The sequence below is a fragment of the Chiloscyllium plagiosum genome, unplaced genomic scaffold, assembly GCF_037043375.1.
Source record: "Chiloscyllium plagiosum isolate Xiang-an unplaced genomic scaffold, Cpla_swu_hap1 HiC_scaffold_9, whole genome shotgun sequence".
Classification (NCBI taxonomy): Eukaryota; Metazoa; Chordata; class Chondrichthyes; order Orectolobiformes; family Hemiscylliidae; genus Chiloscyllium; species Chiloscyllium plagiosum.
The window spans coordinates 91,852,024-91,869,536 of NW_028270147.1; the positions used below are offsets into that span (position 1 = coordinate 91,852,024).

General features: G+C 38.8%; 2 protein-coding genes across 6 annotated transcripts in view; one reads left to right on the plus strand and one right to left on the minus strand.

Annotated features, from left to right (window-relative positions):
* The window catches only part of ralgps2 (Ral GEF with PH domain and SH3 binding motif 2), a 470,074-nt gene that overhangs the window by 320,460 nt on the left and 132,101 nt on the right, over positions 1-17,513 (plus strand). The gene's annotated exons all lie outside the window — the stretch shown is intronic.
* angptl1a (angiopoietin like 1a) overlaps positions 1-17,513 on the minus strand; it is a 77,468-nt gene that overhangs the window by 18,441 nt on the left and 41,514 nt on the right. The window contains exon 3 of the mRNA XM_043700059.2: positions 9,601-9,794. Coding sequence (XP_043555994.1) covers positions 9,601-9,794 — 194 coding nt within the window. The remainder of the gene's footprint in view (positions 1-9,600; positions 9,795-17,513) is intronic.

Consider the following 17,513-nt stretch of genomic DNA (forward strand, 5'->3'; position numbering starts at 1 on the left):
AATCATGGTTCCATGTATATCCCAAACAGTATATCTGTTTTGCAGGGGAATAGCCACAGGAAATTGCTGCACTGCCTGCTTAGCCCTCCTGCTCTGGTCACCCATTCCCCTCCTGCCTGTAGAGTCTGTGTCAGCGGTGTGACCATCTCTCTATATGTGCTACCCACGATATTCTGCCTTGAGAATACTCCACAGTGCTCCCCATCTCCGAATCTCGAGCTTCCAGGGGCTGCAGCTGGAGACACTTCTCGCATACATGCAGGTCCCAGGTGCCCGGCTTACCACCTCGAGCACGAGGAACAGACCACGATTTGGAACTCATGCCACATCTTACTCCTTTAAGTTAATTAATCCTTATAATGTTAAATACGTTTACTACTAAGTTGAAGCTTCTGGTGCCCTCTACTCTGATAACAATTTCCCAAAACTTAACTGTTACTCACCAACAACAGTTTTCAGAAACATTTTAGGCTCACACTGATTTACCCGCTGGAAGTCTTGCTGCCAACCTTCCTCTCACTATGTTCTGTCTCCTCTCTGAATCTTGCCTTTCCCTTATACTTTTGGTCAGAGGAGAAAGGAGGGATGGAAACACTAAAGTAATATAATGTTTGGGGCTAACAGCAGGTTTTTCCAGGATATCCTCCACTCCCAGACTCCAAACACGTGACGACTCAGCACCCTCTGGATGAATCATAACATAGACTTGGCAGTCTGTGTTGAATCATAACAGAATGCTCTTCATCTAAACCATGTTAGGTCCAGTATCCTAACAAATTGTAAAGCTATACCTGTTGAGAGGCGTTAAACTAAATAGTGGAGGATAAGTTTCACATGAGAAAAGCTTTGAAAGTTGAAGGGAAAGGACAAGCCTAAGGTATAGTAACAGGAGCTGGATTGCATCAGGAAGGGATGGAGCTTACAAACATCAGGGTAGACCAATACATGTAATTGGAGTAGGGCAAACAGCTTTAAACTATCAGTGGGGGAGCAATATTGAATGAGGGAGATTTAGAAAGCCAAAGAAACAGTTGAACTGTAGAAAACTATGTTGAGGTGGCTAAAGACAGCCTGAGTGATACAGGAAGGAGCAGAGTGTTCAACAGTAAAAATACATAAAACAGCAAGATCCGTTGATGGAAAAGTAGTAAAAAAAATTTGAAGTCACTTTATCTGAATGAATGCAGCATCCCAGTAAGACAGATGAACTTGTGGCACGAATTGTGACAGATGGCTTAGACCTAATCACTTTTACAGAGGCATGGTTACAAGGTGATCATGTTTGAAAAAATAAATGTTCCAGGTTAAGAGCATTTTGATGAGACAGGCAGAATGGAAAATGTAGAAAAGTAGCCTTGATAGTAAAGAACAAGAACACTGGTGAGATAAAATCTTAACTCTGGTAAATAGAAAGTAAAATCGGCATGGGTAGAGAATAGAAAATGCAAGAGTCAGGAAATGCCCCCTAAGAGTACCTTTAAGTTAGAGCACAAAATGGAAAATTTTTGAGCATTTAACTGAGACAATGTAATAGTTGTGAGGGATGTTCCAAACATTGACATCCATTTTTGAATCAGATATGATTCAAAAGTCTTTCAGAGCTCTGTATATCTTGAGTATTGTATGAGCATAAGTTTCCAGACTTCATTTCTGGACCCTTTCCCTTCCAGAAGCCCACATCTATTTGGAAGAACTCAGATCTTGATATTTTTAAATCAACCATTTTTTAAAATCATATTCAGACATATTATGACACATCTCTGTAAGAAGTGAGACTTGAAACCAGGCCTTCGGGTTCCGTAGTAGGGGCATTACCACTGCACCACAAAAGCCTCAAGGACTCCACCCTTTCTTTGTTGAATCAGCCTAGGCAGTCATGTGATGATTCACTTCTGGAATAGGTGTGACTAGAACTCTAGTTCTCCTGCACACTACCACTGTGCCACAAGAGTCCTAGAACTGAACTCTTTTTATTTAATCTGTTTTTCTAGTCAACCCATTGAGAAATGTTATTACACACCTTTGGAAAAGAGTCTCCTAGCCCAGAGTTAGAGACAGTACCACTGTACCACAAGAGTTCCAGAACTGAAGTATTAAATATTAAAATGAAATAACATCAAATGCTCTCAATCAATTGTGGAGCTAATCTGCTTGACCTTAAAAAGACCTGGATTTCTCACTCTGTCAGAGAATTTAATCTTTGCTGTACACTGGACTAATCAAACTGACAAATGTGACCTGGAACATGAGTTTGTAGTTTGCTTTCATGACAGTGTGTTGTGGAACCAACTAGGAGTAAAATCATTTTAGATAGTGTTGTAATGATGCTTGATAAATTAGTCGTCAAGATCTAATGGGAAATACTGATCATAATACATTTGAATTCTGTAATAAGTTGAAAAATGACATATTCAAATTACGCAGAAGGATCTTAATCATGAATGCATTCACTTAAACATGTGTGAGAGCATAGCCGGCTAAGATTTATTGAGTAAATAGACTAAATAATATAAGTTTTAATAAAGAGTGGGAAACATTTCAATAAATTATGGAAAATATTTGATAAAAATGCATTCCATTGGGGAAAAATACTCAGCAAGAAAGATCCATTCATAGCTTTCAAGGCAACTTGAGCAGAGCATTAGATTTATAAAAAAAAGGAAAGATGATTAAAAATTAAGAGTATTCCAGAAAACAGCAAAGGAAACAAAAAGGCTGATTTAAAAGGAAAATGTAACATGAGAAGAAACCAGTCAGCAATATGAAAACATATAGTCGGAATGTTTCTAAGTATTTCAAAAGTAGAGTAGCCAGAGTAAAGATTGTCCCTTACAGGTAGAGACAGGAGAAATTATCATGGTGAATGAAAAAACAGCAAACATTTTGAAAACCTGTTTTGTGCCTGCCTTTACAGTAGAAAACACAAATTATGAGCCATAAACAAAAGTCGATTAAGCGGTTAGTATGAGTGAGAAGATTCAAATGATTTATATCAGTGAAGGAGTAGTGCTGGATGAGGGATTAAAATCTGATAAATTCCCTCAACCTGATTGCCTCCACCATAGAGTTCTAAAAGACAACACTGCATGCTTTGGCAATGATTTTTTAAATTTCTCTGGATTCTGGAATGGTTTTGGCAAGCTGGAAATTAGCAAATATAACACTGCTATTCAATAAAGAAGGGAAAGGAAACTGACAGCTGTCAAGAATGTGCTGGAATCAATTGTTAAGGAAACCACAACAAGGCACTTAGGAAAGCACAGTATGTTTAGATCAGATCAATATTGTTTTACATAAGGAGGGTCATGTTGGACAAATTTAATCAAGCTTTTTCGATAACTAATAAGATAGATAAAAGGGAACCAGATGATGTAGGTTTTTTGGATATCCAAAAGTCATTTGATAAGGCGCCAGGCAAAGGACTAATATGCAAGATGAGGGCCCATAGAGTTAGGTATGTGATATGTTAGCATGGATGAAGGATTAGTTGATGGGCCGGAAGCAAGTGATAGCGATAAATGAATAATTTTCAAGTTGCCTGTCTATGATTGGTGTAATCAATGGCAATGAATTAGTGGAAGAGATACAGGGCGAAACAGTGGCTCAGTGGCTAGCACTGCTGTCTCATAGCACCAGGGACCTGGGTTCGATTCCAGCCTCAGACTGTCTTTGTGGAGTTTGCACATTCTCCCCTTGTCTGCGAGGCTTTCCAGCAGGTGCTCGGGTTTCCTCCCAAATATGAGGGGTGGCCTTATAGAGGTTTATAAAATCAAGAGGGGCATGGATAGGTTAAATAGACAAGGTCTTTTCCCTGGGGTGGGGGGAAGTCCAGAGCTAGAGGGCATAGGTTTACGGTGAGAGGGGAAAGATATAAAAGAGACCTAAGGGGTAACTTTTTCATGTAAAGGATGGTACATGGATGGAATGAGCTGCCAGAGGAAGTGGTGGAGGCTGGTACAATTGCAACATTTAAAAGGCATTTGGATGGGTACATGAATAGGAAGGGTTTGGACGGATATGGGCCGAGTGCTAGCAGGTGGGACTAGATTGAGTTGGGATATCTGGTCAGCATGGACAAGTTGGACTGAGGGGTCTGTTTCCGTGCTGTTCATCCCTATGATTATGTGCAGGTTAGATGAATTAGCTAAGCTAAATTGCGCGTAGTGTTCAGGATGTGTAGGTGAGGTGCATTTGTCAGGGGAAATGTCGAGTAATAGGGTAGGGGAATGGTTGGGATACTTGGTGAGAGGGTCGGTGTGGACTTCTTGGCCCAAGTGGAATGCTATGATTCCCACACTGTTGGAATGCTATGATTCTACAGTAATATATCTGTATAAAGTGCTGTATATTTGTGTAAGTATAGTGGACTGTCACTTTAAGAGTCTGATTATGTGACATATCATGATGTCATCAAACATTTTGGGTGAGAATTAGTTTAACCTTGCCTGTAGAGTAAATAGCTTCATAATAAAGCTGCTGCTGTTTAATGCTTTGATCTCCTGGTACTACTTGGAACTTAACATGAGAGGAAGACTGACAAAGAGGAATAAAATGGCTTTGATTTGTTGAACAAGAAAAGGAATCATGGTCCTCACTGCGGAAAAAAATCAAAAGATGCCATTGCTGTACCAAAGCAGGGACAGTCAGCAAGAAAGAAACATTCGCAGTAGGAAGTGGTGAACCGTGCTGAAGAACTCACCATGTTCTCCACACTGATGGAACACTGAGTAACGAGTACCCCACATGAAACAAATTGTTTTCAGCTAGAGTGTAGATTGAGAAAGAAATAGTCAGCCTCAGGAATACCTTACCTTAAGTGAGAATTAGTGATGGAGTGGTAAAACATTCATGTTACATTATGCTAAGCAGGCTCTTTTCATAAACAAAAATGCCAGAAAATGTTGGTGTCGTTGTATTATGTGATGAAAATACAAAGAGCTGGAACTCCTATGCATACAGAAACTGAAAAGCAGGGTGTGAAAAGGACATGAAAAGCATCCAGACTGTCAGTCCAAAGAGGAGCTGTTATTAAACCTGCTGGCCACTAATGATGATAACAACAGATACTGGGCCATTCCCCAACTGAATGGAAACCGGTAAAAATGGAGATGGACACCGGAGCAACATTTGCGTTGATACTTGAAAGTTTGCATCAGAAACAGCTGAGACACGTTGCACTGCAACCCTGAAAAATTGTACTAAGAATGTATACAGCTGAATTGGTGTTTTTAAGGGGCTGTATCAAAGTGAATGTTCAGTTATGCAGTCATTCTGAAGATTTCTCATTGCATCTTGTCAAAGGAAATTTGTCAGCTTTATTGGGTTGAACATGACTGGAGAAAATCAAACTTAATAGGACTGAAGTAAATTACTTGTCAGAATCTGAGATTGATCTAACATGAATTTTAAAGAAAAAAAAACAGATGTTTTCAGTGGGGATCTGGGAAGCATGGAAAGGATCTCTGTCAAATTGAAAATCAAGGATGAGAAGCAAGCAAAATGTAGCAAGGCTAGATTATTGCCTTATAAAATCAGACCAAAGGTCGAAACTGAATTGAGCTGGTCAAGATGGGAATCCTTAAACCTCTAAATGTGTGAGACTGGGCCACGTCAATCATATCAGTTATGAACTAAGATGGATCACTACTTATCCGCAGTGATTTTCAGGTCAGTATTAATCCGATACTGAATATTGAGCAGTATCCTTTGCCTTCAGTCGATACCTACTTGTTGGACGATCTAGAGGTCAGCTTTTAAGTAAAATTGATCTTAGTCAAGCCTATCTCCAGAAGACACCTGTTTCACAAAAATATTTGATGATTGAAATACGCAGAGGACTATACAACTGCAAGAAATTCCATTTGGAATCACATCTGCACCTACATTATTCTAACATGTCATGGATCAGATTTTAAATGGATTGGAAGGAGTCCAGTATTGTCTAGATAACATTTTAGTTATAGGAAGAAATGAAAAAGAGCATATTCATGATTTAAATGCGACTCTGCAGAGACTTGAAGATTAGGGTCTATGAGTGAGGAAAGGCAAATATGAAATTTTTAAATCTTTCATTGAATATTTAGGCCAAGTCATTGACGCTAAGGAATAAAACAACTCACTTTCAGAAATAAAAACCAAAACTGAGGCACCAATAGCTACAATCATTTTTGGGGTTTCTAAATTGCTATGGTAGTTTGTCCCAGATCTTGAAATCATTCTCCAGCCATTGCAATATATTATGTCAAGAATTAGAAATGGGAAGATAAATGTGAAAGAGCTTTTACACAAGCCAAAAAATAAAGAACCTATAGGAATCCTTTATAGCATTCGATTCTACCAATACTTGTATGTCTGGGAATTTATCTTACTGACAAACCACAGACCATTGACCACAATATTTAAGCCTCACACAGGGACACTTTCTCGAGCAGTGAGTCATATGCATAAGTGGACATTGTTGCTATAAGCTCACACTTATGCAATTAAATATTGGCAATCTAACTTGCATGGGAATGCTGATGAGCGTTCTAGAATACTTTGCCAAATGAGTTGACTACAGACAGTCCTTATATAGACATTTTCTACGTTGAACAAGTAAAGACATTGCAGGTGTTTGTTCATTTTCCTTGTTGGTTTTAAGTATATTAAGAAAATCTGTCATTGTTTATTCCTGAGACGACTGAATGTTTGCAGGTTCGCACAATGTCAAAGCATTCTCCAATAAGGTACTGTTGCCCTCAGTTGCTCCAGTTGTGGTTCTGTCTTCAAGTATATCCAGATCTCCATTTGGCACAGTGATTTATAGATCTTCAATTAATGTCTTTGGCACATTCATTCTGGTTGCCAAAAGTTGGTCTGCATATCTTCTCTATTCTGCATTGTCTCTTGTCTCTTGTAACAGCAGGACAGGTTAAGAAGTACACTAGAAATGGTCCATTACTATCAAATTGATAGACATTATACTTCATGGCAAGATCACAGGAATAATCCCAGAAGTAAAGCCATATTCACACAAAAGTTAAAAGTATCAATACAAACAGAATGCCTGCTATAGGAAGCGAGAGTTATAATTCCACCACAACTGAGGAAATGTGTGTTAAATCAACTACACAAAGGTCACTGACATTGTCGGAATGAAGGCGGTTGCCATGGATCAACTCTGAAGTTGAAGAGAAGGTGAGAATATGTGCTTGTGCAAGATTTCAAAACCTACCTCCATTTATGCCATTACAACCATGGGAATGACCAGAAAGGATCCAGCATCTGCAGACCTCACTTTCTCCAGAAAGGATCCATATTGATTACACCAGACTTTTTGAATGGTGCGTGTTTTTCACAACAGATGATGCACATATTAAATGGCTTGAAATTGCCACCATGAAGTTGACATCTTCAGAGGAAATATTTGAAAGACTGGGAATGATCTTTGTGAGGTTTGGTTTTCCAGAATGGCTTATATGTGATTATTGTCTAAAGTTTATCTCAAGAATTTATGGACCGTCTAAAGCAGAATTGAATTCAGCATATCTGATCAGCTCCTTATCACCCAGCCACAAATTAATTCAGACGATGAATTTTCCTTAACGCTAACTCGCGAGCACGGATGATGTCCAAAGATCTGGGCCAATACTGGAGCATAACCCACCTGATGACTCAAAGTTCTCTGGCATTGCTCGTGATAAAGTGTCATTTGTACACGACATTTGCTTTGCTGAAATTACACTTGACAAAAGACATTGTTGATGGAAAACAACAGACTCATATTTTCCAAAAAAAGAACAAGACCAAATGCTGAGTTTACCAAAAATGTCAAGAAAATTTGGTGAGGAATTACACCATGGGTGAGAAATGGGTACCCACCATCATTGTAATACAGACTGGAGCAGTCTCCTACCTTGTACAGACAAGAGACAATGCAGTATAGAGAAGATACGCAGGCCAACTTTTGGCAACCAGAATGAATGTGCCAAAGACATTAATTGAAGATCTATAAATCACTGTGCCAAATGGAGATCTGGATATACTTGAAGACAGAACCACAACTGGAGCAACTGAGGGTAACAGTACCTTGGAGAATGCTTTGACATTGTGTGAACCTCCAAACATTCAGTCGTCTCAGGAACAAACAATGACAGATTTTCTTAGTATACTTAAAACCAACAAGGAAAATGAACAAACACCTGCAATGCGCTGACATCCACACAGGAATCGATGTCTTCCAGCGTAAATTACCACCTAACTATTATATATATGTTTGTAAATATTAAGAATGTTTTCATTTTAGGAACCTCTGATGTAAAGGTGGTGGAATTTTGTATATCCCAAGTAAAATGATGGACAGTCACTTCAAGAGTCCAATCACGTGACAATGGTAACACCATCAGCCATTTGGGCAGAAAACAGTTTAGTCTAACTTGTTGCCTGTAGTGTAAATATCTCCACAATAAAGTTTCTGGTGTTTAACATTTCAGCCTCCTGGCCCTTCTTAGAACTTAACATTATACAAAGCCAGGTGGAAATTCTAGCTGTGAGCAGAACACAAAGAGGTTGGAAAGAGATGTAGTCAGATTAAGTGAATGGGCTGCAAGGTCACATATGGAGCATAATGTTGGGAATTGAGAGATTATTTACTTTGGTTGTGAGAATAAAAAAGCAGAATATCCTTAAAAGCATGAAACTCAGTTGATATTCTAAAAGACATGGGCGTATTTGAACAAGGAACACAAAATTAGCTTAAAAGTATAAGAAGCAATTGGTATGAATGTATTTTCCCATTCACAGTTCATATGCTGCTGTAATCTATTTTGATATTGAAGACACTGTAGTACTGCAGGGCAAGACCAGAACTAGCAGTGTTTTTTATGTCACCAAATGATTCCTTTTGCAATAAGTACAATTTGCTGTCTTGTACTACATTATCAATTTCCAAGAATTTGGCATTCTTTGGAAAATCTATGTTCGGTCATTTGATTTGAACTGCAATTTGGATTTGCTGTTTTATTTCCTCATCACCTGCATCGCCACCATCTCCTCAGTCAGTGTTTTATTATAATTTTCATGAAATTCTCTTGCAGCTTTATGGTGATTTAGTGAACATCTGTAACAGGCACACAATACAGAATTTCACTGAACTGGCACAAAGTGGGAGAGTGTGTTAGAAAAGAAAAGTGTATCCAGCAGTGGTACTTAAACTGAAATCAGTAAATTGTTCCCAAGGGGCCCATGAGACTTCTCACAAAATCTGGATTTCTGTCTATGCATCTGTAATTAAGATAGATTAGCATTCAAGAACGACATTTCTCTTGCCAATATTAATAAAAGACTTAATCTGTGGCAATGGAGCCCTCTACCATTTGGTTCCTATAGGTATCCTTTGGAAGTTTTATGACCAGGCTTCAGTTGGAATGTTGCCAGTATTTGCAGGATGTGCACCACACGTGATTATTTGAAATCCGCTGCCCCCGAGATTTCTGAAGTTGTCTGTGACTAGCATTTTTTCAATGCAAGTTGTACATACTGTATTCATCCAAGAATGTGTTGTCGCGCCTTCAGAATGCAGTGCTCGCTAAAGAAAATTAGTGAAGTTCTTGACAAGTTTACCTTGTAGTTCTCCCAGTTCCTGAAGAAGTTGACTGCCCCATCAACCCTACGCTGGATTACAGTCCAGCCTCCCTCATTGTGGCTGTGGTCACACCAAACTTGCATTAGCTTATCGGTGCCTTCTGGTTTGATTAGATACATGCCACTGTTTGAATATCCAGCCTGCCGGACATGATAGCAATCCTTCCATGGACCTGTGTAAAGGGACAATGATCATCAACCCTACATATTTGAGCAAAAACATACTGTTTTAAAGCCAGTTATTTGTTATAAACAGTAAAAATGTCATCCTGTTCATTCTTAACTTCTGAACAAAACGATTATGTTAAAATGTCAAGTCAGATTGTCAATATTTTAAAAAATTGTTGAATTATAAGGTTCTTGGAAACATAATTTTTAGCTGCATCAACTATATGTCAAAACCTCTCAGCTCATTTTATTGGAAAAATACGCTATTTATTTTTGTTTGTTTTTAAACGTTACTGAGTACATAGAGTTGGAGAGCATACACTCCAAGAATAATAACAGCAAAACATTAGAGTCATACATTCATAACGTCAGTGTAACCAGTGTTAACAGTTAGAGCTTAGTTCATGTAGTATTAAATCTATATCAAACAGTGGTAGATTATGATGGGAAACATGGGGAAATACCAGAACCACCTACGGAATGAGGACGGAGTGTTCCCTCTGTGCTGGGAGCTAATTCAAAGGTATATCCAGGATTTTGGAGAGACTTGGACTATATTTTAGCAATTTAACTACTTGCTGACAGACAGTATGGACTCTGATGTATCCATAAGTGAGAACTTCCTCATAGGTTGGCCAGGCTTCTTCTTTCCTACATTCAGTATTGCATATTCTGTTTATTTTGGTATTTAAGTAGATTATAACTGCATTTTAGCATCCTGAAGGCTCAATGGTAATTAAATTTATGCTAGGAAACATTTGTAACTTCGAAACAGCTATACCCTTTGGAAAAGATTACTTCACAAGGTCGCACAAACGTGTTGCAACTGTATGCCTTTTGCAACAAAGTGCAAGAATACAAACTTGAAATTGCGAGCACACGTCTCGTGTGTTTCCATTTCCCATAAAGAAAAATATGGATTATGTGACTTTTGCAGTTTCCTACGTAAGTTTGAAAGGGAGTAAGATAAAGTGTAAAGAACATTTTTGTTTCCATTCTCAACTTGATTAAGGCCATTAGAATTAAGAAGAGCAGGCCATTCGGCCCCTCCAGTCTGCTCTGTTATTCAGTAGGATCATGGCTGATTTGATGCTCCTCACTTCCACTTTCCTCATAACTCTTGATTTCTCATGCTGATCAAGAATCTGTCTCAGGCTTTAATATACAGAAGGACTCTGCTCCCACTGCTCTCTGTGGCAAGGACACTCACTTCTCTGAGAGAAGGAATTCCCCATCATCTCAATATAGGAGGAAGTGAGGACTGCAGATTCTGGAGCTCAGAGTAGAAAAAGTGTGATGCTGGAAAAGCACAGCCAGTCAGGCAGCATCCGAGGAACAGAAGAGTCGACATTTCAGAATTCCTGATGAAGCCCATATACCCAAAACACCAACTCTCCTGCTCCTTGGATGCTGCCTGACCAGCTGTGCTTTTCCAGCACCACACTCAAGCACAGCCAGTCAGGCAGCATCCGAGGAACAGAAGAGTCGACATTTCGGGATTCCTGATGAAGCCGATATACCCAAAACACCAACTCTCCTGCTCCTTGGATGCTGCCTGACCAGCTGTGCTTTTCCAGCACCACACTCTTCGATTATCATCTCAGTATAAATTAGCACCCCTTATTCTGAATCTATGCTGTCTGATCGTATGCCCTCCCAGAGGGGAAGCATTCTTTTGCTTTGTCAAACTCCTTAAGAATTCTATATGTCTCAATGTCATTCTTCTAAATTCCAATGAATGGAATCCCAACCTGTTTACTATTTGCTCAAAGATGATAACTCCATATCCAGGGATCATCTTGACAAACCTTTCCTGAACTGCTTCCAATGAAATAATATCTTTTCTTAAATAAGAGGACCAAAACTGCACACAGTACACAGGTGTGGTCTCAGTAATACCTTGTACAGTTGCAGTAAGGTTTTTCTTCTCTTGTATGCCAACCCCTATGAAACAGGAGCTAACATTGCGTTAACTTTCCTGGTTACTTGCATCTGTGAGCTACATTCCTGTGTTTCGTGGATAAGTGTGTCCAAGTTCCTTTTGTGTTGCAGCTTTCTGCAGTTTTCTCCATTTAAATAATAGTGTTCTCCTTCCTTAAATGAACAACTTCATATTTTCCTAAATTACCAACTTTTTGCCCACTTACTTAACTTATTGTTATCTTTCTGTAAACTGTTTGTATCCCTCTCAGAACCTGTCTTTCCACACATAGTTGTGTTACCTGCAAATTTAGCTACATTACATTAATGTATATTATAAACAATTACAGTCCCAGCACTGATCTCACAGGTCACCAATCTCCACTTGCTGTTTCTTGTCCATTAACCAGTTCTCTGTCCATGCCAGTATACTGCCTCCAACTCCTTGGGCTCTTTTGATTAACTATTTTGAGATAATTTCTCAAATACCTTCTGGAAGTCTAAGTATAACATCATCTGGTTCCCTTCTAGCCACGCTGAGGACTTCCTCAGAAAACTCTAATAAATTAGTCAGACACTATTTCCCTTTCATGAAGACTCTGTTTGATTAGATTGATTTTTCCAAATGTCTTGCTGTTATTTCTTTAATAATTGATTCCAGTACTTTTCGAACAATAGATATTTAGCTAATCGGACTATAGTTACCTACTTTCTGCCCCTCCCTTTTTGAAAAGGAATGTCATACTAGCACTTTTCCAATCCTCTGGCACTTCTCTAGAATCCAACGATATTTGGAAAATTCATAGCATCCCTACATTGTGGAAGCAGGCCATTTTGCCCACCCAGTCACAACCATCTACCATTTCCCTGTAACCCTGCATTTCCCATGGCTAATCCACCTAGCATGCACATCCCTGGACACTACAGACAATTTAGCATGGACAGTCAACCTAACCTGTACATCTTTGGACTGTGGGATGAAACCTGAACACTGGTAGGAAACACACACAGACAAGGAGAATGTGCAAACTCCACACACACAGTTGCCCAAGGCTGGAATCAAACCTGGGTCCCTGGAGCTGTGAGACAACAGCGCTAACCAGTGAGCCACTCTGCTGCAAATTACAACCAACGTATCCACTGTCCCTGTAGCTTCCTCTTTTAAGATGCTAGAATGCATGCAAGCTATTACAGCATTCTGATATTTATTATCTGCCTTTATTCCCATTAGTCTGTCAAATACTAATCTCATGATGGTAACGGTACTTAATTCCTCCCTGTGTTCTTTAGTATTAATGGAATGTTTGATGTACCTTCCACTGTAAAGACTGATGCAAAATATCTGTTGAACTCCCCTGCCATTTCCTTGTTCCCCATAACATCCTCCCAGATACATTTTCTCGGGACCAATGTTCACTTTAATCTGTCTCTTCATTTATACATAATTAAAGAAGCCCTTACATCACTCTTATATTCCTCGCTTGTTCACCCTTGTATTTTTTTTCTCTATTATCTTTTTCGTCCTCTTTCTGTGTTTGATTCGATGCTGTCACTAACTTTTGTCTCCTTGTGCTTATTCTTTCAACTCAATACTCTACTGAACTTCCTTGGTCAGCCCTGATATATGCCTCTCTTAGAACCTTCCCTTCTTACCTTGATATATTTTTGTTATAACTGGTGAATTACCTCTTTAAGTGTCTGCCACTACTTGCTTAGTACCATCAGGGCCAGGGGACTTCTCTGACTTTAGCCTCATTAGTTTGTCTAATACTACTCGTCTCGTAATAGTGATGGTACTTAATTCAACCCAGTATTCTTTAATATTGATGGAACGTTTGAAGTATCTTTGGCTGTAAAGTCTGATACAAACTATCTGTTTGGCTCCTCTGCCATTTCCTTGTTCCCCATAACCGCCTCCCCAGATTCATTTTCAAAAGGGCCTATGTTCACTTTGGCCTCTCTCTTCCTTTTTATACATTTAAAGAAGCTCTTATTGTCAGTTTTTACATTCCTCTGTAATTCCATGTGGATTCCACATAGGTTACTTCTGCTTTCTTTATTATGTTTTCAGTCCGCCTTTGCTGGATTCTGAATTTATCCCAGTCTTCGGAGCTATCACTTACTTTTGCCATCTTGCACGTTTTTTCTTTCAACTTAATACGCTCCTTAACTTCCTTGGTTAGTTATGGTTGGTTTATCCCTCTCTTAGAATCTCTCCTCCTCACTGCACTGTATTTTTGTTCAAGAGTCATGAATTGTCTCTTTAAATGTCTGCCACTGCTTGCTTTGTGTCATTCCTGTTAATCTATCTGTCTAGTTCACTTTAGCAAGTTCTATCCTTTTTTCATTGTAATTCCCTTCATTTAAGTTAAACAAAGTTGTTTCTGACCCACGTTTCTCATTCTTGGACTGAATATTAAATTCTGTCATGTCATGAGCACTACTTCCTAGAGGATCTTTTACAATGAAGTCATTTATCAGGCCTGCCTCATTTCCTGTTCCCAAATCCAAGATAGCCTGCTCCCTCCTTGGCTCCACAATATATTGCTGTAGGAAACTATCCCAAATGAATTCATTGTCATAGCTATCCTGTCCAATTTGATTACCTCAATCATCATGAAGATTAAAATCACCCATAAATTATTGCTCAATTCTTTTTACAAACTCCTATAATTTGTGGATTTATAGCCTTTACTGCAGAATAGCTTCTGTTTGGGGATCTGTCAACTGCTCTTACAAATGTCTTCTTTCCCTTACTGTTTTTTTTCATCTCTGCCCAAATGAACTCTGTCATTTGCGCCTGGATTGTCTCTCACAACTGTCCTTATTTCATCTCTTACTGACAGTGCTTCTCCACCACTTTTCCCATTTCTCAGATCTTTCTGAAAGGTCAAAAATGCCTAAATGGTAGGTTCCCAGTTTTGATCTCTGTGTAACCACGTTTCCATAATGGCCTTGAGATTACCTCAAATTGCCCCATCAGTTTGTCTACCTTATTCTGAATTATTTGTACGTTAAGATACAAAGCCTTTAAACTTGTTCTATTATCAAATTTCCCTACAGTTTTATGCTTCCTTGGTGCAATGTGATATTGACACATCTGACTCTTCTATTTTCTACTAACCTGCAATCCTACCTTTTCCCATACCTTTGATTTTCTAATTTTCCATGCAACTGAGCCCTCCTGTTCCCTGCAGTGTTTAGTTTAAAGCCCTGTGCAAATCTTAGTCCGTTTGATCTCCTAAATAACTGGAAGTAGACTGTTCTAAGCCAAAGCTGTACTCCATTTTTTAGGTTGTGGTATCATTACAGTGAAACAACAATTTATTCTGTAGCAGAGAGCTTCCCACTTCCATTTGAACCAGGACAACGTATTATCTATTGTTTTCTTTTTGGATTTCAAGAATCAAAAGTATCATTTCATGGTTAGTGCAAGTCATTCTAAGTTATTTTATTTAATTTGCCAATGATTTGAAAGTAACATTAGGGTTTGGGTAATCATGAAATTAATTCATGGTATATTGTGCATTGAAGGTGCAGCTGTGGAGAAAAACGATCTGTATGGTGAATAAATTCCATAGGTAAAACAGACTTGTTAATTCCATGTAGGAGCAAATTATTGCAGATGCTGGAATCTGAACTGAAAACAAAATAGGCTGGAGACCATAGCGGGTCAGGGGCAGCATCCATGGAGAGAGAGCGAGCTGATGTTTCGAGTCTAGATGACTCTTCATCAGACCTGAAATGAAGTATGGAGGGGGCAGCATTTATGCAGCAGTGGGGTGGGGGGAGAGGAAGGTGTGCTGGGGGAGAAAGGATGTTGACAGTTCAGGTTAAGTGATTGGAATGTGAGAAAGGCAAAACAATTGTCTGTCTAAATGCCAGACTGGAAAGAACAGGCAGTTCCGGTGGGGTGGGTGGGAGGGTGACAAAGAATGTAACAAACAAAACTAAAAGAAAGGGAAGGAATGGGCTCACAATTTGAGGGTTTTGAACTCAATATTGAGCCCAGAAGATTGTAAGCTGCCTAGTTCGAAGATAAGATGTTGCTCCTCCAATTTGCGCTGTAATTCGCTGGAGCGTTGCAGCATGCAGAGGATAAACAAGTGTGCATGTGAGCAAGATGCTGTGTTAAAATGACAGGCTATGGGAAGTTCGGGATCATGCTTGTGCTCAGACCGGAGATGTTCTGTAAAGTGATCACCCAGCCTGCGTTTGGTTTCTCCAACGTAGAGTAGGCCACATTGGTTGCAGTGAATACAGTACACAGGATTGGAGGAGGTACAGGTGAAATGCTGGAAAGACTAGTTAGGCCTTTGAATTCTTGCTGGTGTACATGGTAGGTTGGATTTACCTTTCAGGAATCTGAAACTAAATTTTCTTTTTATTCATAATCAAATTGACACTGATTTCAGTTAGTGTGCAAAACATGATCTCCAGAATCTTGCTTTGAGACTTGTGCATTCTCTTTATTGCTGATAAGTTAGCTTTACTTCTTCCTAAATTGACAGATTACCAGGTTTGTATTTTTGTTTTGTATGAGGAAAAGCCACAAAATAACCAAAACAATAAAATACAGGCAAGTATAATTTTCTATTCTCTAATATTTACTCTTTGCAATATAGTGTAAAGTAGAAAATTTTGAACTCAACGTGTTTTAGGATGTGGTCAGTATGTTTACTCTGGGATGACAGTGTTCTCATTGACTGGAATTGGAGAGTTGTTTGATATTCCACACAGAGATTTAGAACAACATTATAATACAATAATGTAAACAAAATGTATAATTAGGATGTAAGTTGGTACTGATATCAGCTTTAGTTATCAACCTGTGGATTGATGTAAGATGCTGTTTGTAAATCGTTCAATATCTCTTAATTCTCTGATTTTGCTAATTGATTTCTGTATGAATAATTGTGTGCTTCATTAGCATTATTTTTCCCAAGTAAAATTTGGTGCAATGTGTTTATCTGGAAAATTTCATTAGAAAGATTCCCTGAAGCGTCTTAGATAAGAAGATCAAATTGCAGTTGTTGAAAGGGAGGAGATTATATCTGTTTGTCTTTTGTCTATTTTCTTCCTGCCATATAATTGCTATTATCTTAAAGCTGTAACAATGTGACCCTAACATCCAAGTTCAATAAAGATGAATGAGTAAAGTATTTGTTTCCAACCATTAAACATGACCTGGAAATTCATGAAAAATGTAGATGTTAATTCTGCAATGAAGACTGTAGCCATTGCTATACAATTTCTGTACAAAGTAATAAAAATTTGATTAGACGAATTAGGAGCCGGAGTAGGCCATTCAGCCCTTGTAGACTACTTTTCCAGTCATTAATATCATTACTGATGTGAGTGTAATCTCAAATCTACATTCCCACCTAACTCTTGATAATGTTCCACCACTTTCCTTCCTCCACACCCCAATTTGCTTATCAAGAATCTAGCTACCCCTGTCTTTAAAAAATTGAAACCATTCTATTTCTACCACCTTTTCAGGAAAAGTTCCAAACCTCTGAAAGAAACAAGTTGCTAACCTCTACTTTAACTGGGTAACCGCTAATTGTCCATTCTCCCATGCAATGAAGCATCCTATTCTCTCATATGGTGCAAATCTAGCCTGTCAAGATGCCTCATGCCCCAAGTCACTTCTTACTCTTCTAAACTTGAGCGTGTAGAAGCCTGGCCTGTCCAGCCTTTTTTTCATAAGGTAGCTCTCTTATCCCAGATATTGGTCCAGTAAACTTTCTCCGAGTTTCGTCCGCTGCACTGAGTCCTTCCTTAAATAAGGTTACCAACAC